Genomic DNA, 24,245 nt, shown 5'->3' on the forward strand with positions numbered 1-24,245 from the left:
TATTGCATATTTGGATGTCTAGTTGTATTTTTAGAAAATACAACCTACCCAGAGCTCCTGGCTGGCTCAGGCACAGGAGCATGCAACCCTTGATCTCAGGGTTGTGAGTTTGAGCCCCATGTTGGGTATAGAGGTTACTAAAAGAATAAATAAAAACTTTAAAAACAACAAAAAAAGGAAAATACAGCCTACCTTGAAGGTCTTTAAACAGAAGGTACCAGGAAAGGGTACACATGATGGAGCTAACCACCAAGCTGGACAGTGACTCTAAAAGCACTGCTACGGAGATTGACAAATTGTAGCTATGGAAGCCGTAACCCTTCATACATGCCTGCTTTGGGAAAAACTAGCTCCAATTATTATAAATTTGCTCACTGCCTACCCAAAATTAAATCCAAACATCTTCCTATTGATTAGTTTTCTAACTTTTCTGTAAATTTAAACATTTTTTCAATACAAAATTTTAAGTGGTAAAAATAATGATTCAAGGGGCATTGTATACTCACTTATGAATTTCCTTGACATCAAAATACAAGTTTATGTGTTTATTCTATTAGTATTCTTACTGGCACTTCAAAAGACCACAGAGTTCAAAAAGAGAAGTGATACTTCGGTTACATGTTCTGAGTTTGATATTGTAACTCCATTTTTTCTTTTACAAGTATTCACCCAGTCAAATTAATAGACCAGAAAAACAACATAGATTAAAACAATTAGCACGGTTCCTTAAAAAAAACTATGCATTCTCATTACAATTTCCCTTAAAGGGGAAAATTCTGTTGTTTAATAATCGACATTCAAAATTACATAGCATACCTGCAAAAGGTTTGAGATCAACTGGGACTAATTGTTTCCTCCATGCTCTCAGTTGCATAAGACAATAAGAATACAGATTACTCTCTAAAAGTGAAGGAATGTTATTTCCTTTGGAAGTGATTTGGCATTTCTTTTTCTCATTTGTGCTGACTTAACCCACTATAAATTCTGCTTACTCTAGGTGGATCCTCACTACTCCTTGGCAAGCCTTGGGTTCATCTCTTATTGACTCCTTCATACACATTGATGAATTGCAGTTTTCAGAGCTTAACCTTTTTTCACCTCCTCCTTTTCCCCATTCTCTTCTCTTGCTTCTTGTTTTATTAAAATAAAGACCATCAAGGCTAAACATCTGTCCCTCTGCTTAAATTATTTTTTCTGAGTTAATTCTTCATTCTATTCCTTCTGTCTCAAAGAGAGATTATAATTCTTAAAAGTTAGTGGCTAGGGGCGCCTGGGTGGCTCAGTCGGTTGAGTGTCCGACTTCGGCTCAGGTCATGATCTCGCAGTCTGGAGTTCGAGCCCCACGTCGGGCTCTGTGCTGACAGCTCAGAGCCTGGAGCCTGTTTCAGATTCTGTGTCTTCCTCTCTCTCTGCCCCTCCCCCACTCATGCCCTGTCTCTCTGTCTCTGTCAAAATAAATAAACATTAAAAAAATTAAAAAAAAAAAAGATAGTGGCTGCTTCTACTTCTTTATCATTAAGGAAATAATTATTATCAAGACATTATTAAGTATGCAAGACATTGTGTTCATTCTTTTACTTCTCCCTAACTGTTGACTGTGTAGACCAGGTCTTAATTTTGAAATAATCCCTTTCGTGGATTTTATTAGTAAAAAATCTATAATTGTACAAGTAATACATGAATACATTCTTATTAAAAATGAAAAATGAAAAAAATAAAAATTAAACAGATGATTAACACCCATTTGAACTATCCCCTCATCTTTTTATTTGCTTTCACGCTGCCCCAGAAGTAATCACTTTTTTTAAAAATCAGAGGGTTACCTTTCAAAACTTTTTTATACTTTTCTATACAAACATAGTAAATACAATCCTAGTAGTTTCTAAGTGGTGTGTGTGTGTGTGTGTGTGTGTGTGTGTGTGTGTGTGTGTGTGTGTTAAATTAACAAAGGAAGAGAGAAACTTGACAAACTGCTTCTAAAATACATATAGAATAAATGCAAAGGCCAAAAATAACCAAGATACTCTTGAATAAGGAAAAGAACCAAGTGGAAAGTCCTGCATTACTAATATCAAGATTTAAAATGATGTAATTAAAGTACTGCATCATTGGTGTAAAATTTAACAGACCATTGGAACAGAATTTAAGCCCCCCCAAACACCAACACACATATGGGCACATATGATAGTTTGTACTACATACTAGTGGAAAAAGTCTTTTTTCAATAAATGATGCTGTCACAATAGGCTGTCCTTGTCAAAAAAAAAAAAAATGTTGTTCACCTATCTCATAAAGTATACAAAAATCAATTCTAAGATTACTGGAGACCTAAATATGAAAGGCAAAACTATAAAACTTGTAGAATGTTATAGGACAACACTTTTTTTATGCTGGATTAGGGAAGGATTCCTTTTAAAAATACTTGAAATAAAATTCACATAACATAAAATTCACCATTTTGACCATTTTGACCATTTTGAACACTCCCCATAACTTCTTTCCCCACCTCTGGCAACTACTAATTTGCTTTCTGTCTCTATGGGTTTGACTACTCTGGACATTACATACAAACGGAATCATATAATATGTGGCTTTTTATGTCTGGCTGGTTTTGCTTAACATCATGTTTTCAACGTTCATCTATGTTGTCGCATATATCAGCACTCCTTTTTATGGCTGCACAATATTCCATTATGTAGATATACTACATGTTATTTAGCCATTGATCAGTTGATGGACATTTGGGTTGGTTCCACCTTTTGGTTATTAAAATAATGTTGGTATGAACATATGTGTACAAGTTTTTGTTTGAACACCACTTTTCAATTCTCTTGCATGTACACCTAGGAATAGAATTGTTGAGTCATGCGATAATTCTGTTCAACTTTTTGAGGAACCACACAAACTGTTGTATACTGAGATCTATCATTTTACATACCCAGCAGTGGTGGATGAGGTTTCTAGTTGTTCTACATGCTCAACAACGTTTGTTATTTTCCTTAAAGAAAAAAAAAAAAACTATAGCCATTGAGTGGGTGTGAAGTGGTATTTCATTGTGGTTTTGATTTGCATTTCTCTAATGACTAATGATGATGAGCACCTTTTATTGTTGTTTATTGGCCATTTGTATATCTTTTTAGAAGACTGGTCTATTCAAGTCTTTTGCCTCTTTTAAAAAATGAGGTTGTTTTTAGAGACATCTGGGTGGCTCAGTCCATTAAGCTTCTGACTCCATGATCTGCGGTTTGTGTGTTTGAACTCCCCCATGGGGCTCTGCACTGATGGTGTGGATCCTGCTTGGGATTCTGTCTTTCCCTCTCTCTGCCCCTCCCTGTTCATGCTCTCTGTCTCAAAATAAATAAATAAAAACTAAAAAAATGAGGTTGTTTTTAAATGGATTGTCTTCTGTTGTTGAGTTGTAAGTGTTCTTTGCATATTTTGGGTACTAGACCGTTAGCAGATAGATCATTTGCAAATCTTTCCTCCCATTCTATAGGTCATCTTTTCTACTTTTATCAGTAATGCCCTTTTATACAAAGAAGTTTTTAATTTTGATGAAATCTTTTGTAAATTTTCTTTGTTTCCAATACTTTTGATAGCATATCTAAGGATCTATTACCAAATACAGGGTAATGAATACTTATTCCTATGTTTTCTTCTAAGCATGTTTGTCATTTTAGCTCTTATATTTAGGGCTTTCATTGATTTTGAAATAATTTTTGTATGTGGTATGAGATAAGGATCCAACTTCATTTTTTTGAATGTGGATATCCAGTTGTTCTGACACAATTTATTGAAAAAACTATTCTTTCTATTAACCTTAAATGTAACAGGGTTTATTTCTGAACTCTCAATTCTATGCCATTGATTTATATGTTTATCCTTATGCAGGATTACACTGTTTTGAATACTGTAACTTTTAAGTAAGTTTTCAAATGAGAAAGTGTGCATCCTCCAACTTTCTTTTTCAAGATTATTTTGGCTACAGGGAGACCTTAAGTTTCCATATGAATTTTGAGATGGGTTTTTCTATTTTTGCAAAAACAAAATCTGTTGGGACTTTGTAGGGTTCACATTAAATCTGGGGATCCCTTAAGGTAATATTGCCATGTTTACAATATACATCTTTCCATTTCTTTATGTCTTTTCTTTTGTAATTTTCAGTGTATAAGTCTTGCACCTCCTTAATTAAATTTATTCCTTAATTTTTTATTCCCTTTGATGCTATTGTAAATGAGATTCTTTTATTGAAATTTTTAAAAATTTTTCAGTGTTAGTGTACAAAAATACAACCAATTTTTGTGAGTTCTTCATGTATCCTGCAACTTTGCTGAATTTATTGGCTTTAATAGTTCTTTCTGTGGGTTAAAGGATTTTGTATGTATAACATTATGCCCTCTATGAAGAAGTTTTATTTCTTCTTCCCAATTTGGATAGCTTTTATTTCTTTTCTTGTCTAATTTCCCTGGCTAGAACTTCCAGTACAATGTTGAAAAGAAGTAGTGAATGAAGACATCCTTCATCTTGATCTTAGGAGGAAGCTTTCAGTCTTTTATCTAAAAGTAGGATATTAACTATGGGTTTTTCATAGATGCCCTTTATCAGGTTGGGGAAGTTGCCTTCTATTTATATCTATTTTTCTGAATGTTTTTATCATGAAAGGGTGTTCAGTTTTGTCAAATTCTTTCTCTACATCAATTGAGATTATCTTGTGGATTTTTTTCCTTATTCTATTAATGTGTTGTAGTATACTGATTATTTTTCTAATGTTGAACCACACTTGCACTTATGGAATAAATCCCACTTGGTCATGGTATGTAACCATTTTAATATGCTGTTGGATTCAGTTTCTAGTGTCTTATTTAAGAGTTTGCATCTATATTCATAAAGAATATTGGTCTATAGTATTATTTTCCTGTGATGTCTTCATTTGTCTTTGATATCAAGGTAATTGTGGCCCTGTGAAATGATTTGAGAAGTGTTCCCTCCTCTTCAGTTTTGTGGAAGAGTTTGTAAAGAATTTGTGTTAATTAGTTTTTAAACATTTGATAAAACTCTTTAGTAAGGCCATCTGGCCCTGAGTTTTTCCTTATTGGAAGGTTTTTTTTTTTTTATTATTAACTCATACTTGTTATATGTCTACTCCAGATTTTCTACTTCTTGTATCAGTTTTCATAATATCTATGTTTCTAAGAATTTTTTCATTTCATCTGGGTTATCTAATTGTTGGCATACAATTATTTATAGTATTGTATTTCTTTTTATTTCCTTGTGATTAATAGTAATGTCCCCACATTCATTCCTGCTTTTAGTAATAGGAATTTTCTTTTTTTTTTCTCAGTCTAGATTAAAATTTGTCAATTCTGTTGTTCTTTCCAAAGAACGAACTTTGGTTTTGTTGATTATTTCACTTTTTGTTCTCTATTTTATTTATCTTTACTATACTTATTATTAGTTCTTTTCTTTGCTTTAGGTTTAGTTTGCTCTCTTTTTAGTTCTTTAAGGTGTAAGGTTAGAGTATTGATTTGAAATCTTTATTTTTAAAGTAGATGTTTGCAACTATAAATTTCTCTCTGAGCTCTACTGTTGCTGTACTCGTAAGTTTTGGTATGTTGTGTCTTCATTTTCATTTATGTGAAAATATTGTAATTTCCTTTGTGATTTTTTCCTCAACTCATAGTTAAGAATGTGTTTAAATTGGGGGCACCTGGGTGGCTCAGTTGGTTAAGCATCCCTCTCTTGGTTTCTGCTCAGGTCATGATCTCTCAGTTTGTAAGTTCGAGCACCCCATCGGGCTCTGTGCTGACAGTGCAGAGACTGCTTGGGATTCTCTGTCTCTCTGTCTCTCTCTCCCCCTCTCCCCCCACCTCTCTCCCTCTCCCCCCACCCCACTCTCTCCTCCCACCCTACTCTCTCCCCCTCCCCCTCTTATGCACAGTCTCCCGCTCCCTCTCAAAATAAATAAATAAACTTAAAAAAAGAATGTTTAATTTCCACATATTTGTAAATTTCCCAATTTATTTCTATATTGGTTTCTACTTACTTTTCATTATGGTTAGAGAAGATACATTGTATGATTTCAGTATTTAGTGAGACATATTTTGTGGCTTAACATTTAGTCTACTTGGAAAATGTTCCTTGTTCACTTGAGAAAAAAAGTGTATTTTACTGTTATCAGGTAGATTTTTTCCTCTGTATTGTTGCTGATTTATAACGTCGGTCAAATCTTCTGTTTTACTTGTTGCATCTTCTGATGAGTTGTTCTAACCATTTATTGAAAGTGGAACATTGAAGTCTCTCAGTATTATTGTTAAACTTTTTCACCAATACTATTAGTTTTTGCTTCATATACTTTGGGGCTCTCATTAGGTGTGGATATGTTTATAATTCTTACATTTTATGATGGATTGGCCTTTTTTATCATTATTTCACGTTTTTGTCTCTTGTAACAGTTTTTATCTTAAAGTCCATTTTGTCTGATATTATTATAGCCATTCTAGCTGTCTTTTTTTTTTTTTTTTTCATTCTAGCTCTCTTTTGGTTACCGTTTGCATAAGATAAATTTTCCCATTCTTTGACCTTCCACCTATTTGTGTCTTTGGATCTAAAATATGTACTGTACTTAGATAATGTTTTTTTAATCCATTCTGTTAGTCTCTACCTTTTATTTGGGTAGTTTAATCCACTTACATTTAACATAATTACTGATAAGGTAAGGTGGTTTTTTTTTTTTTCCAGTTTGTTGTTTTCTATATATCTTATTATTTTTATGCCTCACTTTTTTCATTACTTCCTTCATTTTTGAATAATGGTATTTTCTAGGGGCACCTGGGTGGCTCAGTTGGTCAAGCGTCCAGCTTCAGCTCAGGTCATGATCTCACAGTTCATGAGTTCAATCCCCACATCAGGCTCTGTGCTGACAGCTCATAGTCTGGAGCCTGCTTCAGATTCTGTGTCTCCTTCTGTCTGCCTTTCCCTCGCTCTCTCTCTCTGTCTCTCTCTCTCTGTCTCTCTCTCTCTGTCTCTCTCTCTCTCTCTCTCTGTCTCAAAAATAAACATTAAAAACAAGTTACTGGATATTTTCTAGTGTGTCATTTTTATTTTTCTCTCATTTTTTTGGCAAATATTCTTTTAGTTATCTTTTTAGTGGTTGCTCTGGGGGTTAAATTAACATCTTACTTTGTAACAGTCTAATTTGAATTAATACCAAATGAGCTTAAATATTATGCAAAAACTTTGTCCCATCTCCCTCACTTATGTTATTTTCACAATATACATATTTATACCTTGTGTGTACACCAACACAAATTTATAATTATTTTCTTATATAGTTTTATTTTTAAATGGTATTAGATTTACCAAAATATGTGTTAATACTTTTATGTCTACCTTGTAGAGTACCAGTTTATTTATTTCTCCATGTGAATCCCAAGTTACTATCTAATGTACTTTCATTTCAGCCTGAAGGACTCCTTTTAGCATTTCTTGTAGGGAAGGTCTACTAGTATTGAACTCTGTTTTTGTTTATCTGAGAATATTTTGATTTCCTTTTCATTTCGAATTATATTTTTGCCAGATATAAAATTTCTGGTTGACCATTTTCTTTCAGCATTTTGAATATGTTAATTTGCTACCTATTGACCCTTATTGTTTTTGCTGAGAAATCAGCTGTTAATTGGGGGAATCTCTCATATGAATTGCTTCTCTCTTGCTGCTTTCAAAATTCTTTATCTTTTACTTTCAACAATTTGTTATGTGTCTTGGTATAAATCTCTTTAACTTGGAATTGTTGAACGTCCTGGGTATATAGATTTGTGTCTTTCATCACATTTGGAAAGTTTTCAGTCATTACTTCCTCCAATATTTTCTCTGCCTCTTTCTCTCTTCTTCTGGGACTCCCATTACGCATATCATTGCTCTTTGTCATAATTATAGGTTTTGGTTTGTTGATTAACTTTTCTTGTCAAGTTTTATTATTTATTGTGTGTGGTTATTGAAGTCTCTGTTCCATTAGCTTTTTGATCAGCTAGTGATTCAACAGAGATTTCCTTAAATGTCTGGGATAAATATATACTGAAAAAGAAAAATCTCTCATTCTTTGCATTTGGACTCTGTATATGTGTCAGGGCATGCCTTCAGCACTCAGCCAGTTTAAAGTTTTGACTTAGCCTTGATTTCCTGCTTGTGCAGAGTCTGAAGTTTGACAAGAGGTGAAATATTAGGTGAAGTCTTCTGAGGATGTGGCCACCCTGGGCATAAATATGACCTCTAGATTCCCAGGAATATGTGGGAGTTTTTCAAAGTCCTTATGCCTGAAAGCGTTTCATTACATTGCCTTTCCTCCCAAGTTTTTGTTAGTCTATTCTTTGTCCCAACTGTTATCCCTTGCCCAGACAGCAGTAGTTAATATATTTGTCTTTACATTTTTGGGCAGTACCACCAGCTGGTTAGCTGTAGGAGCCCTGGGAGAGTTTGAGGTTAGGAGAAATAAAAGCAAGCCCTAAATGCCCTTCAGTGAACTAACTGACATGTTGAAACAAAGAACTGTAATTCTTTTTTTTTTTTTAATTTTTTTTTCAACGTTTATTTATTTTTGAGACAGAGAGAGACAGAGCATGAACGGGGGAGGGGCAGAGAGAGAGGGAGACACAGAATCGGAAACAGGCTCCAGGCTCCGAGCCATCAGCCCAGAGCCTGACGCGGGGCTCAGACTCACGGACCGCGAGATCGTGACCTGGCTGAAGTCGGACGCTTAACCGACTGCGCCACCAGGCGCCCCAAAGAACTGTAATTCTTAAGAATAAGGTTTATTCTCCCTCCAATACTAAGAACCTTATGAGGAATGTGAGCTGTGTCTTCAAGTCTACCACTGAGCTGTTTAGTGGAGGAATTGGTTTTTTGTTGTTGTTGTTTTTTTATTTTTGATTTTTTTTCTTGATTAAGTATTCACCTGGTTGCTATAAACTTTTAGTTTTTAGATTTGGGGTAAAGTTGATTCTGACAGTTTTTGCTAGTTTATTCCTCTCTTTCATGGTGTGATAGAATTTTCACATTTCCTACTCTGCCATTTCCACTGGATTCCTTTTAGGACACAAAGACCACTAACTATAAAGGAAACTATTGGTATATTTGGCTAAATTAAAATGTTCTATTAATCATAAAACATGATTAAGTAAGACAACAAGCTATAAAATAGAAATAGATGTTTTCAGCATACAAAACTGATAAAGAACTAGTTATCCAGAATAAATACAGACATCTAACAATTTATTTAAAAAGGACAACCCAATAAGGGAATATTTGAGCAAAAGACTTGAAGAGGGTCTTTACCAAAAAGAACATCTAAATGCCTGATAAACATATAAAATAATGCTTTTTCTCATTAATAGGGAAAGGAAAATCAAGCCCTCAAAAACATATTATTACTACTACCAGATTTGAAAAAAAAAATTGCTAGTATGGACAATACTAGGTAGAGATAAGTTGTGGAGTAGGAGGAACTATCACCATTTTCTTTTGATAGACATATAAATTGCCTTAACCAATTTGGAAATTTGTAAAAGAGGGTATGCCTACCCTAAAGCCAGCAAATCTGTTTCTGAGTGTGTGTGTGTGTGTGTGTGTGTGTGTGTGTGTGTGTGTGTGTGTTTGAGTGTGTATCCTAAAATTAATCATGATACATGCTAGAATATTCAAACTAGCATTGTTCAATGTGTCTCCAAAACGGAGACAGTACAAATGCCCATCAACTGAGTAATCCATATTCACTGCCTCCTTTTCCTTACCTCCAGTTTTTGTTTTTGTTTTTGTTTTACCTCTTATAATTGGGTACCTGTCTTCATCAAATAATGAAATAGCTATCTCTCAGGGCGTTTGGGTGGCATGGTCAGTTAAGCATCCGATTCTTGATTTCAGCTTGAGTCATGATCTCATCGTTGGTTTGAGCCTGTCATTAGGCTCTGAACTGACAGCACGGAGCCTGCTTGGGATTCTCTCTTACCCTCTCTCTCTCTGCCCCTCTCCCCATCAGGTGCGCTCTCTCTCGCTCTCTTTCTCTCTCTCTCTCTCTCTGTCTCTTTCTCTCTGTCCATTTCTCTCTCAAAATAAATAAACTTAAAAAAAAAAGAAAGAAATAACTGCCTCTCAGACAACTAATAACTACTCCTGCAAAGAATTTCGAAGTTTATCTTTTGCCTAAGTTTCTTTTGAGATAGGTGGAAAATTTATTTCTAGGCTACATAATGAAATTGTGAGTTTATGGTTGCCAGTTATAACTAGATCCACGTTATTGATAATTCCTTGCCCAAATCCTTAGTTATCCTCCCTGCTAATTCATCAACATATATATCCAGATATTTATGAAAGTTATCTTTGCCACTTATATTTCCCCATTTTTCTCATTAATGGATTTTCACTTCAAGCATGAAAGGAAAAAATAACAGTGAATGTATCTCCTCTTTTCTTACAAATTACCCCACTTTATCATCCCACTTGCTTCCTCAACTCACTTCTACTCTTTTTACTCTACTGGTAACTTCTTTAATTGCTGGATCTAATGACATTTTTTAAAGTTTTTATTTAAATTCCAGTTACCTAACATACAGTGTGATATTAGTTTCAGGTGTATGGGTAGTGATTCAATACTTCCATACAACATCCAGTGCTCATCACAGCAAGTGCACCCCTTAATCCCCATCATGTATTTTACTCATCCCCATACCCAATTCCCCTCTGGTAACAATCAGTTTGTTCTCTATAGTTAAGAGTCTGTTTCTTGGTTTGCCTCTCTTTCTTTTTTTTTTCTTTTTTTCCCATTTACTCATTTGTTTTGTTTGTTTCTTAAATTCCACATATGAATGAAATCATATGGGATTTGCCTTTCTCTGACTGACTTATTTCGCTTAGCATAATACTCCCTAGCTCCATCTACATCATTAGAAATGACAAGATTTAAATCTTTTTTATGTATGTAAATGTATACACACACACACACACACACACGTATATATATTCCACATCTTTTTTATCCATTCATCAGTTGATGGACACTTGGACTGTTTCCATAGTTTGGCTGTTGTAGGTAATGCTGCTGTAAACATCAGGGTTCGTGTGTCCTTTTGAATTAGTATTTTTGTATTCTTTGGGTAAATATCTAGTAGTGCAATCACTGGATAGTAGGGTAGTTCTATTTTTAACTTTTTGAGAAACCTCCATACTTTGCCAGAGTGGCTGCACCAGTTTGCATTCCCACCGACAGTGCAAGAGGGTTCCTCTTTCTCCATATCCTTACCAACACCATTGTTTCTTGTGTTAGTGATTTTAACCATTCTGACAGGTATGAGGTAATATTTCATTGTAGATTTGATTTGCATTTCCCTGATGATCACTGATGTTGAGCATCTTTTCATGTGTCTATTGGCCATCTGTATGTCTTTTTTTAGAAGATGTCTTTTCATGTCTTCTGCCCATTTTTTAATTAGATTATTTACTTTTTGGGTATTAAGTTTTATAATGCTTTATACATTTTGGATACTAACCCTTTATTGGATATTTAATTTATAAATATCATGTCCTATTCTGTCAGTTGCCTTTTAGTTTTTCTGTTGTCCCAGTAGTTTATTTTTGTTTTTGTTTCCCTTGCTTCAGGAGATATATCTACAAAGAAGTTGCTACAGCCCATGTCAAAGAGGTCACTGCCTGTGTCCTCTTCTAGGATTTTTATGATTTCAAGTCTCATTGAATATTCTTTTCTGCTTTGTAAAAGATTAATCAACCATATAATTGTGGGTTCATTTTTGGGTTTTCTGTTCTGTTCTACTGATTTGTCTATTTTTGTGCCAGTACCATACTGTTTTGGTCACTACAGCTTTGTAATATAACTTGAAGTCTGGAATTGTGATACCTCCAGCTTTGTTTTCCTTTTTCAAGGTTGCTTTTTGGCTATCCGGGATCTTTTATGATTCCATACCAATTTTAGGATTGTTTTTTCTAGCTGTGTGAAAAATGCTGGTGATATTTTGATAGGGATTGCATTAAACATGTAAACTGCTTTGGATAGTAGAGACGTTTTAACAATATTTGTTCTTCCATTTCATGAGGATGGACTGTTTTTCCATTTCTTTGTGTCATCTCCAGTTTCTTACATCAGTGTTTTATATTTCACATCTTCAGGTTAAGCTTATTCCTAGGTATCTTATTGTTTTTGGTGCCATTGTAAATTTAATTGATTACTTGTTTCTTTCTCTACTGCTTCATTATGTGTATATAGAAATGCATCAGATTTCTGTAGACTGATTTTTATCCTGAACCTTTATTAAATTCATTTATAAGTTCTCACAGTTTTTTGGTGGAGTCTTTCAGGCTCTCAGTGGCTTTTTTCCAACTCTCATCCTACTCATATTATAATAGTTGATATCTTTTAACATCTCCTTGAAGGTTTCTTCTCTCTTCCCTTCCCTTATGTTCACACTGTCTTGATTTTCCTTTTAAGTGTTTAACAATTTCTTAAAGATTTGAAAACCAAATAATTTATCTTCCAAACTGAAATACTTTTGAAAATGAAAAATTTGGTATTTAATATTGAGCCAGTATGATAGATACAAATCCTGATTGCTCAAGGAAAAATAGGATGTACTATTATTTCATTTACAGATTCTTTTTTTTTCCTCCTCAATTTTTTCTTCTGTTATCCATCTTCTGAGTTCCATAATATGGATCTTACCTAGAATTATCAGCCATCATCTTTTGTTCTTTTACATACTGTCCTTGGATGATCTGAAACATTTGCATGGCTGAAACTACCACCTCCATTGATAATTACCAAATTATATATCTTTTTTTTATGTTTATTTTTGAGAGAGAGACAGAATACAAGTTGGCGGGGGGGGGGGGGGGGTGGGAGGGGGCAGGCAGAGAAAGAGGGAGACACAGAATCTGAAGCAGGCTCCAGGCTCCAAGCTGTCAGCACAGAGTCCAACATGGGGCTCGAACTCACAAACCATGATATTGTGACCTGAGCCAAAATCAGATGTTTAACTGACTGAGCCACCCAGGTGCCCCTCCCAAAGTGTATATCTAATCCTTAACTTTTTCCTGCGCTCTAGACTCATATTTCTTTTTTTTTTATTTTATTTTTTATTTCTTTAAATTTACAACCAAATTAGTTAGCATATAGTGAAACAATGATTTCAGGAGTAGATTCCTTGAAGCCCCTTACCCATTTAGCCCATCACCCCTCCCACAACTCCTCCAGTAACCCTCAGTTCTCCGTATTTATGAGTCTCTTCTGTTTTGTTCCCCTCCCTGTTTTTTTATTTTTGTTTCCCTTCCCTTATGTTCATCTGTTTTGTCTCTTAAAGTCCTCATATGAGTGAAGTCATATGATTTTTATCTTTCTCTGACAAATTTCACTTAGCATAATACCCTCCAGTTCCATCCACGTAGTTGCAAATGGCAAGATTTCATTCTTTTTGATTGCTGAGTAATATTCCATTGTATGTATTTACCACATCTTCTGTATCCATTCATCCATCGATGGGTATTTGGGCTCTTTCCATGCTTTGGCTATTGTTGATAGTGCTGCTATAAACGTGGGGGTGCATGTGTCCCTTCGAAACAGCACACCTGTATCTCTTGGATAAATGCCTAGTAGTGTAATTGCTGGGTCATAGGGTAGTTCTATTTTTAGTTTTCTGAGGAACCTCCACACTGTTTTCCAGAGTGGCTGCACCAGCTTGCATTGCCACCAACAATGCAAAAGAGATCCTCTTTCTCCTCATCCTCGCCAACATCTGTTGTTGCCTGAGTTTTTAATGTTAGCCATTCCAGCTCATATTTCTAATAGCTCATTGGGTATCTCCAGACTATTAACCCCAAAGTATGTCCTTCAAATTTAAACTTATCTCTTCCCTGAAATATCCTGCTGTTCTGTTTACATTCATACACACACACACACACACACACACACACACACACACACACATAGAGAGAGATGTGTAGTATATGTATACTTGTGTGTGTGAGTCTGGCAATCTATATATCATACATACATCCTACTTTGAGCATATGCTTTCTTAGGTATTGGGCATACAATAGTAGCAAAAGCACAGTTTCATCATGACAGTGCATTCTAGGATGTGAGATAGACATCTAAATGTAGTATACATATAAATATAGTATAAATGTGGAAATTGCTATGAAGTAGAGAAACATGGTGTCAAGTGAAGTACAATAGGAGCCTTCTTTGACTTTCTATCCAATACTTGGCCTTTTTTATTAGACATAAGTGGCAACATATAGCTCTTTTAAACCAGACTATCCACCATTTCTTTAAAATATTTATCACAATTCAGTACTCAAATGTATTAGGTAGAGCAGTTTTTCTTCTCAGAATTCCCATTGCCTTCACCCTAGTTATGGGAATATTCTTTATAAATCACATAAAATGTTAGGCCCTAACATGGTAGCAATAACATCAGTAATGAGGATGTTGGTATGGAAACTAAATAAAAGAGCTTCTATGGAAATTGTATTATGTCCTTTGGGAGAAACAGATGATACATAAGAACAGCAGTACTTTCCCAGTCATAAAGTCTGGCTGCTGCTTCCTTGTTTTCACATAGTAAGTGATACTTGCTGATTGAATATTAGTTAATTATTTATCCTTTTATCACATATACATCCCCTCTTATGCACAAAACTTGAAAGTGGTCAAGTTCTCATTTTGAGATTAGAAAACCTAAACCCATTAGTACTAGCCCAGAACAAAATTATGCATGCTGCAAAATAATAATTTTATAATCAACATAATTAGTAATTTTAAAAATAAATAATCCATGTTGTTTATATATTTTTAGAATAGTGACACTCAGTTACATCAGTATCACGTTGATAGGTGTAATATCAATAATAATAAACATTAAGTATTTACTACTTACAAGTGCTAGATAATTTATATACAGTATCTTATTTAACCCTCAATAGTAATCCAGTGAGGTAGATACTATCATTAGCTTCATTTTTTTTAGATAAAGGAAATGGTGATTTAAAAATTATAGCTGTCAGTGTCCCAGCAGAAGTCATAGCATAGTTAAAAGGATAACTGAGAAGAGTTTAATGAAGGGACAATAGTGCCTACAAAAGTTTGGGCAGGTTATAGGGAAAGCAACAAGACAATGCAGTGTCCCAGTGTTCCCTGGGACTAGTAATACTGGGAACCCTTAATACTCTAGTCCTAATGGGGCAAAGACAGGGAACTCCTACTGGAATCCAGAAAAGAGCTGTAAGCAAGGGTCATCTGACAGGGGCTGTGACTTAGCCAGCCTGCGGTGACCAGGTAGAAAGGAGCCAGGGGAATAAAGACCAGATCTTAATCTCCTCTAATGCTTTAGTTTCCTGGCAGTGCCTCCCACTGGCTGAATGCAACTAGAAACTAGACAGTACAGATGGCTTGTTGATTTTATCTATACAGGTCAGTTTAGAGCAGAGAGGATGAAGAAGGGTGGAGAATCTGAAAGGAAAATGGAAAATATCTAAGAATTAAATAACTATTACGTGGCAGAGCCAGTATATGAATGCCAAACACTTTACTCTGTAACCATAATGCTAAACTGCTTCTCATAAAAAAGTTCCATGAAATATTATTTGACCAGGGAAAATATTTTAAATCTGAAGGTTTCTGTCCTATCACAAATTGTTGGATAGAAACCTATATCCAGGGGCGCCTGGGTGGCGCGGTCGGTTAAGCGTCCGACTTCAGCCAGGTCACGATCTCGCGGTCCGTGAGTTCGAGCCCCGCGTCAGGCTCTGGGCTGATGGCTCAGAGCCTGGAGCCTGTTTCCGATTCTGTGTCTCCCTCTCTCTCTGCCCCTCCCCCGTTCATGCTCTGTCTCTCTCTGTCCCAAAAATAAAAATAAAAAACGTTGAAAAAAATTAAAAAAAAAAAAAAAAGAAACCTATATCCAAACTCACGGACAGGCATTTATACCTAACAGTAAGTGACACCAAATATATGAGAGCTAGGCAGCAAATAATGCCACAGAAAAAAAGTTAGGTGTTGATACTGATTTCAGTGTTGTTGGTGTTTTCAGAATATTAAGCCATCCTTGTTTTTCTTGTTCAGATTCCAGATTCCATCATTTCTCGTGGTGTTCAGGTGCTCCCACGAGACACAGCCTCCCTCAGCACTACTCCTTCAGAATCGCCTCGTGCTCAGGCTACATCTCGCCTTTCTACAGCTTCCTGCCCAACACCAAAAGTAAGTACAGTTCCTTGGCACCTTACACCTATTCTACTATCTGAGTGTGGGAAACTTAACCAGTATTTCCCTCTGTTTGTCAAGGTTGGATTGCATGCAAGATAATGCAATGAAAAATTAGTGGACTATAAGATAATTACCACTTACTGTTTTACAGATTGTGCATATTAGGCCAATAGTAAGATAATAGGAATATCATGTAAAATGTCTACTCCTACATTCACAGCTACAGATATCACTTTCTGTAGCTCCTGTTTCTTTGCTCTAGACTTGTTATTTTTTAGCATACTCATCAGTATAGATGTGAAGTTACTTGTTTATGCAAAGGGTGAATGCATTTCTTTAAAAAGCAAAATTAACAAAATAATGTCACCAAAGGGTTGTTTTTTTTTTAACTTGTCCAAGCTAGGGTAGCTCCCTGCTCTAGTATCATGCCAAATTTTTTCAAACATATTCAACTTGGAATGTTGCTGCCTAATATTTGGAAACAAATCTAAATTGATTAGAAAGAAAGTTTTAATGCCAACCTTTGGGGGAGGGAGGAAGTTTTTTAGTATTTATTTTTTTACAATTTTTCCCAAGTACTGAATCATGTGTTGGAGGAAAAAAGGATTAGACATTTATTTGCTGCCTCACATCTCCATGTATATGATAAATTAAGTAGCAGACGTAATTATGGCTATTACTGCTTTCTTCCGGAATGTCCCTTTCCTGGTTAAGTTAGTCATTTGTGCTTTCAACATTTCAATATGATGGATCCAATATTGGCATCAAAAGATTAACAGTAACATTCCTTCTTAATTGATAAGATATGGTGTTCAATATCAAATTTTCACTAAATTTATTCAAGAGATATGCAGGTAATTTTTCAAACTATGGCTTTCTCTGTCATCAGATTTACCACTTATATAGCTGTCTTCCTCAATTCCAACTTTTTCCTGAGTTTTAAGAATGTTGCAACTGGACTTAACTAGAAGTGATCTCAAGCCATTCTTCATATGTGTAGTACGGTTGCTTTTACATTCCATGGTACAACCTTCTCAGCAAAGTCCTCACAGTGTTATTACTGTTGTATATCATTGTTTTTAGACTTGTGTCAAATACAACCAATATTAATTTATAGTTTAAAAAAATTATGGTTCTAAATCTTTAATGAAGACAAAATGTAAGAACATTCTAGACATAAAATGTATGTTAATGCCATTCAGGTGCCAGTCAGCTTACCTCTTCCACTGAATGAAAACATGGAGTTCTAAGACTTGAATTGCAAAGAAGCATCTCATTCATGACTTTCAAAATTTTTTAACAAAATAATTTACTGTTTGCATTAAATCTCAATTATATAAGCTATACTCATTTATGAAATCTAGAAAATAATGCTAAAACTTAAGTCCACTATAAATGTTTAGTCAAATATTAAGACCTAAATGTTGGGAATGCAGAACTGTTCAAGATGCAGTATTCTTTTCCTTAATAATATACTATGAACATTTATAAATATTTTAAGCTAAATTCAGTTATACATAGTAGTTCTTGAGCCTTTTTAAAACTTTATAATTATATCCTAATTACAAAGAGAACATTAAATACAATTTTAAAATAATTTGGCATTCCAAATTTACTAAAGTGAAATCCTAAAAATAAAAAAGTCAAATTAATCTATTGAAAGTCTCAAATTATAAGACTGTTTAATTAAAATCTAAACTAAATATTCTTATATTTGCTTTTATATCAGTGACATATAGTCACTGCACCCATGGAGTTTACAGTTTAATTAATGTATATTAAAATAAATATTAAGATAAATGTAAATTATTCTGATAATCATAATTTTACTGTAACTTAATAATTATAAATTGAAATTCTTGCTAAGCAGAAATGAAAAGTTACATTGATAGAAAATAATAGGAGGGAAACCTTACTTAAATAGGATTATCAGAGAAGACGTCTCTAAGGGGAACATTTCACCAGGAACAAAAAGGATATATAAAAACAAAACAAAATTCAGCAATAATGACCATTTTAAAGGTGGCTGTCACCAGCCAATTATCACCAATCAGGAACTCTCAGACTAAAATATCCTTAGTACATGAAAGTCTTAATTCAGTGACTTCAAAATCCAACTTCAGCTATTAGTTCTATGTATTTTAAATAATGACTTTTTGTCTTTGCCTGCTGAGTCAAATTACAAGGCCATAGGTTTTAGCACATAAATCTAGGTGAATTGTTTATTTTAGCATAGAATATTTAGGGCAGAAAAGTCAGAAAGCTGGGCTTCTCATTTGAGATGTGGGTAAATGATGTTATTAACTATATTAAGGAATAATAAGAGAAGAAACACATTTTGAAGGTAAAAGGAATTAATACATTTGGTTTTGAACGTCTTCAATCTGAGATATATATGAGACATCCCATGAATGACAGCCAGCATAAAATTAGAATACTAGTGAGTTTGACATTGTTACTGTTACTGTTACTGCATCTTGGTGCTGATATTTATAATTTTGTACCTAATAGTGTTCACTAAACCTCATAGAAATCCCTCTTCTATGTTTCAGGTTAGATATGCAGTCTGTCATGTGCAGAAATATATGTGCAAATATATTTTCTTTACATGAGAAATATAGTACAGTCTTGAATGATCAGCAGTAGAAAAAACACTTGATAGTAGAAGATATAGATTCAAATGCTGGCTTCTCTGCTTAATAATCACACTACCTTAAGCAAGTTGCTCAGCTTTTCTGAGCTTTGGATCTGTGATTAAATGTAATCTTTGCCTCCCCAACAGGGTTTATTAATTTATTAAATGAGTCTTTTCCTGGTTCTGGGGAAGGAGTGGTGAGCAACTAGATATTGTTCTTACCATTACAAACAGACAAACAGGCAATTACAAATTATAATAAAGTATAAGTGGTATGATTTATCACCAGAGGACAGAATACTTTGGGAATAACCATCAGAAGCACTTAACCTAGTCTTTGTAAAAATGTAAAACAGCTAAATAAACAAATTATGATTAAAAGCTAGTAGTTCCAACCTTTCTGTCTGTAGCTTTTTATCAGCTGGTCAGTATTTAAGCTAAAGGACTTATGTGTGCATCTGTTTTCTTTTAGATCGACAACTATAATATCAAACATTATTTTAGGTTCATATTTTATATGTTTACTACAATATAATACAATATCATATCATAGATTATCCTTTTATTTTTTTTAATTATCAGCTGTATTGAGGACAAGATCTATAAAATATACCAGACAAGATCTATACCATTTGGATTTACCTTTTGGTATATACCAAAAGGTATACCATATACCATTTGGATTTCCTTTTTAGTACAAAATCTAGTAAAGATAACCATGTATTATCTTCTCTAAACAATTCTTTATTAAATGGCTTTGTCTCCAACAAATATTTATTTGCTGAAATGAGATAATATTTTATTGTATGTGGGGAAAAAATTATTTCTCTTTTATATCAGTTATTTTGTTTTAATTAAATCTGTCTGAAATGACAAATGATTTTTACTCCACTTGCTTTGTGACACTGTGAAGTATCTTGTAAGAACAAACGAGATTTTAATCTTTCATTGCCCTAAGTAAAACAGTGGCTTAGCCAAAAATGTCAAATAGTATGTAGATTCTATTTCAATAGTAGTGGGCAATATTTAGAAGACTTAAATTCTGACATGGTGGTTGTCTCCCAAAAAATTGTTTGCTAAAAGAAAAATTCTATAACAGAAAAATTCTCTTGTAAAGTAAACATGACTCACAATTTATATGAATACTGATTTTTCCATTATAAAAGTTAGTAACATCTCTGTTTGAAATCAAGAAGCATGAGGTAAAGAATAATGACCAGAGCAAAAAAGGGGGGGAAAAATCCAAACTTTCAATCAGTTCACCATCCCAGTAGATGTTGTTAAAATAGGGAATAATTTTTAAAGACCAATTTAAGTATCTTTTTGTTGCCTAAGCATCTGAAGTTTGACTTTAAAAAATAAGTGTAGTCTATTGTTACATATCCCCTGTACCTTAGAGATTAGAATAGAATTTTGTGCCCAGACTAACAAACAAGTTTATTTTTTCCTCTCAGGAAGAAAATATAAATACTGTCTATCTAAAACTAAAGTTTATGAAATGACTAAAAAGTATATGTATTGAAATAACCTTAATATTAAGGGTGTGTTCATTTAATACACTAATGCCTAATCTTCTATTCAAACAAAATGCAGAATTATGATTTCACTATAGGTTTCTATTATTTTCCTTTGAGCAAATGAATTTAGATTCTTCTGGATACAGAATAAATGATTTTCTTCATTCACAGTTTCAATATGTATGTCTGAAAGGCAGTGTGATTTCCTTTACATATAAAAATGGCATTATTGATCTAGTATCAGGTCTAGTATCTATATTCCCTCTGAGATTTTTTCTTAGTCATATTAGTTTGTACAAATGATTCCACATTGTCACTATTTTCCTTTGTGAACACCAGCGTGATTATGTGATATGGTTAGTTCATTGGTTCGAAACCTGAGGCTCCCAAGTCTGGAGAATCTTGTGAAGTTGTAAAAATTCTAGCCAAGATAAAAACACTAAGTGGAACCCACAGATTATTTTCTACTATTTTGAAGAGCTAAACAAAATCAGTAAGACTACTTTAAATACTAAATTTCTTTGCTTTTGTCTGAAATTACATCAACATTGGTATATCAACATCTGTTCAATTGTTAATGACAAATAGAAATTTATGGGTTCTGTATATAGAGTCAACAAGTGCCAAAGTGTTTGGAAAGCAAAGAATTAGTGACATCAGAAGTTTTCCTTTGTACAAAGTTAATTGCCCTATCTGGGGAATACTAAGCAAATCATTGTCTCAACATTATGGTCAAATCTGGCAATTCTCAAATTTAATGGTCTCAGGAACTCTTTATATACTTATAAATTTTTAAGGACCCAAAATAGCTTATGTGGGTTATATCTAGCAATATTTACTGTTCTAGAAATTAAAACTGATAAATTTTTAAATGTTTATTTATTTGCTTCAAAATAATAGTAAAGCCTTTATATGTTAACATAAACAACATTGTTAAGAAAAAATATTTTCCAAAACAAAAAATATTGAAAAACATGGCATTGTTTTACATTTTTCAAATATATTTTGATGTCTGGTTTAAGAGAAGACAACTGAATTCTTATACCTGCTTCTGTACTTCAGTCTGTTGTGATATGTTTTGGTTGAAATATGAAGAAACAAATTCAGCTTCACACATTTATGTAGTCAGAAAAAAAAAGAAGTGAGCATTATCACATAATTGTAGATCTTCTTTTGGTGGACACTACACCAAAAATTTACAATTGATACTTTATTAAAATTAGTTGAAGTCTGAAATCTAAAACCCTGTTGAGGACTCTGCCATACTCTGCTATATTAAAATCAGTTGGGCCATCTTGAACTTTGAATGAATCTTATACTTGGACATGGTTTTGGAATGTATTTATTGGTCACTTAGAAAATATAAGTTCTTCCAAATGTTGACATATTTCATTATATTATACAAAAAAATTATCTTCATTGATATAATCGCCAGACTTGTCAAAAAAAGTTTTGGAAGCGTTGGAAGCTCTCAAGCCCATGGTGATATATGTTTTCCACAATTCTAATTTTATTTAAAAGCTAGAATGTTATCCTTGGCAAAAAGCAACAAATCCTGTCTTGTTTTCGTTGAATTGACAGGCTCATTTCATTCAGTTTTGAGAAAATGTCTACCAAACATCTAAGTCTGGATAATCATAGTCTGTCTGTCATTCTTTCATTCCTTCAAGTAAAAACAGTGTTCTATGCAAAACCTGGCTAGTTCAGCTTGCACCTCAATTGCAGAAGTGCTTTTTCTTGAGACAATGTTCATCCTTTGGTATGCAGTGGAAGTATTTTATGCATATTTTCCATTTTGTCATACTCAAGGGACAAGTTTTAAATTAGTATTTACTGTTTTATTGAGGACAGTGTTAAATGAAACTAGCTCTTCTTTTTTGAAACTGTTAGTTTGGGTTTGTTTTTTTTTTAACTATTAGTACATGGTAGTGAATAATACGATGACTATTCATACTGTTTGGATCCACTGCCTTGATTTGCACTAAAGTACCAACCCACCATTGCTTTTGTACCATCAGTGCAAATGTCAATATAGTGAAAAAGGAAATTAATGTTAAAATAATTTGACCTTTTAGACCCTGAAAGGGTCTCAAGGACCTTTGTGGGTCCATGGACTGTATTTAAAAGGACTAGTAGAGTAAAATAAGTAACCTGCCTTACGTTTCTTGAAAATATCCTAGGTCAAAATTATGTATGCTGAATCTCATTTTCCATGAAGACAGTGTTACGGTGATATTCTCAGTCCAGAGATTATATCCTTTATGTAAATGACCACCAGTACCATGCTTAAGTATTATAAATGATTCACCCTGATTCTATGATCCAGATTAATTCTAGGGCAGGGAACAGAGTTCCTCCTACCTAACTGAAAACGAGAGAAGACTTTAAGAGTCTTTTGAAGACACATAACCCAGTTGTAATTTCCAGCTAATTCTGTTCATTTCCAATGTGATACTATTTCTGTATTTGGTAGCAACTGATTTATCCCCGGGATATCCTGTCCTAATAAATACATAGAGAGCCCTCTTTCAAGTCATAGCATAGCTATTGGAAGATAATTTTATTAGGGATATAATTGAGGATGGCCCATTTTTTTAATTAGCTTGGAACATTTAAACTTGATGAGATTTCTAAATAAAAATACAAATTTTCAGCTTTTCCTTAAAAAATCAGATCAACATTACTGGGCTAATACTGACATATATAAATACTAGCTTGGTATTCTTTATACCCACCAAGCTGTTTTATTTATTATTAAATCCCTGGCTTCTATAGACATAACTAATTTCCACTCTCATTCATTATTGCCTACTTTGTCCTTTATAACAACATGTATGTTTTGCTCTTTATTCTGATTTGATAGCAAAACAGATTTTTGAGACTCCAAATAAAGGATGGTTCTCTTATATTCTTTTCTAATGAGAAAGGTACTACCCAATATGGTAAAGTATTTCATATTTTTATAAAACTGAAATTGGATGATAACAGTATATTTTAGCTATAAATTTTGAATTTATAAATTATTTTTAACAGTTATTCTATGACATTCTGCTAAGTATCCAGGATTAGATGTTGATTTCTATTTCTTCATTCATCTGATTGTCTCCTCTGCCTTTATATATAATAGAAATTTAAAGTGGAATTCATCCCATCCTTGCCTAATTATTGAATGTTCCCAAAATATGTTCATCACTGAAGTTCAGTATAACTTAACTGTGAAATGTATAATTGCCATCCTGAAATCTGAACTTGCAAATGAATTTTGATTAGCCTGAAAAGATACAACTAACCAGAAATTATTAGCTACAGAGTTAACAGTTTTATAGCTCAGGTAGTCTAAAGTGGCATTTTTTTTATTTAAAAAAAGTAATATGTATATGCTCATTTTACAGGGGAAAAAAAGAATTCCTGTATAACTACCCTTAGTAAATAGCAACTTCTAATTTTGCTATATATTCTGTTCTTTTTTTCTATAAATTCAAATATTTTATATAAATGGAGAATAATGGGAAGGCCGTGATTAAGAGCTCAGGTTCTGGGGTCTGAGAGGCCTGGTGAGGAATGTCAGCTTTATTACTTACTAGATGTGTGACTTTCAGAAAGTTTCTTTACCTCTATACCATTAGCTGTTATTATTAAACTATATAATATTTTAACCTATCCCATTCATTTAGTAATATGAACATCTTTCTATGTCATGAACTTCTTACTTTTTAAAAATTATCTTCTGCAATATTATTACTAAGTTGGTATTCTGTTTCACACTAAATGTTAGCTATTAAACTATATAATATTTTAACCTATCCCATTCATTTAGTAATATGAACATCTT

The 24,245-nt window shown here is 33.6% G+C and overlaps 1 protein-coding gene across 6 annotated transcripts in view; it reads left to right on the forward strand.

Annotated features, from left to right (window-relative positions):
• Positions 1 to 24,245, forward strand: part of GPHN (gephyrin) — a 623,769-nt gene that overhangs the window by 397,906 nt on the left and 201,618 nt on the right. For all 6 annotated transcript variants that reach the window (XM_047863515.1, XM_047863519.1, XM_047863517.1 and 3 more), the window contains one exon: positions 16,121 to 16,255. In XM_047863515.1, the coding sequence (XP_047719471.1) occupies positions 16,121 to 16,255 (135 nt within the window). The remainder of the gene's footprint in view (positions 1 to 16,120; positions 16,256 to 24,245) is intronic.

This window comes from Prionailurus viverrinus, chromosome B3, assembly GCF_022837055.1.
Source record: "Prionailurus viverrinus isolate Anna chromosome B3, UM_Priviv_1.0, whole genome shotgun sequence".
Taxonomy (NCBI): Eukaryota; Metazoa; Chordata; class Mammalia; order Carnivora; family Felidae; genus Prionailurus; species Prionailurus viverrinus.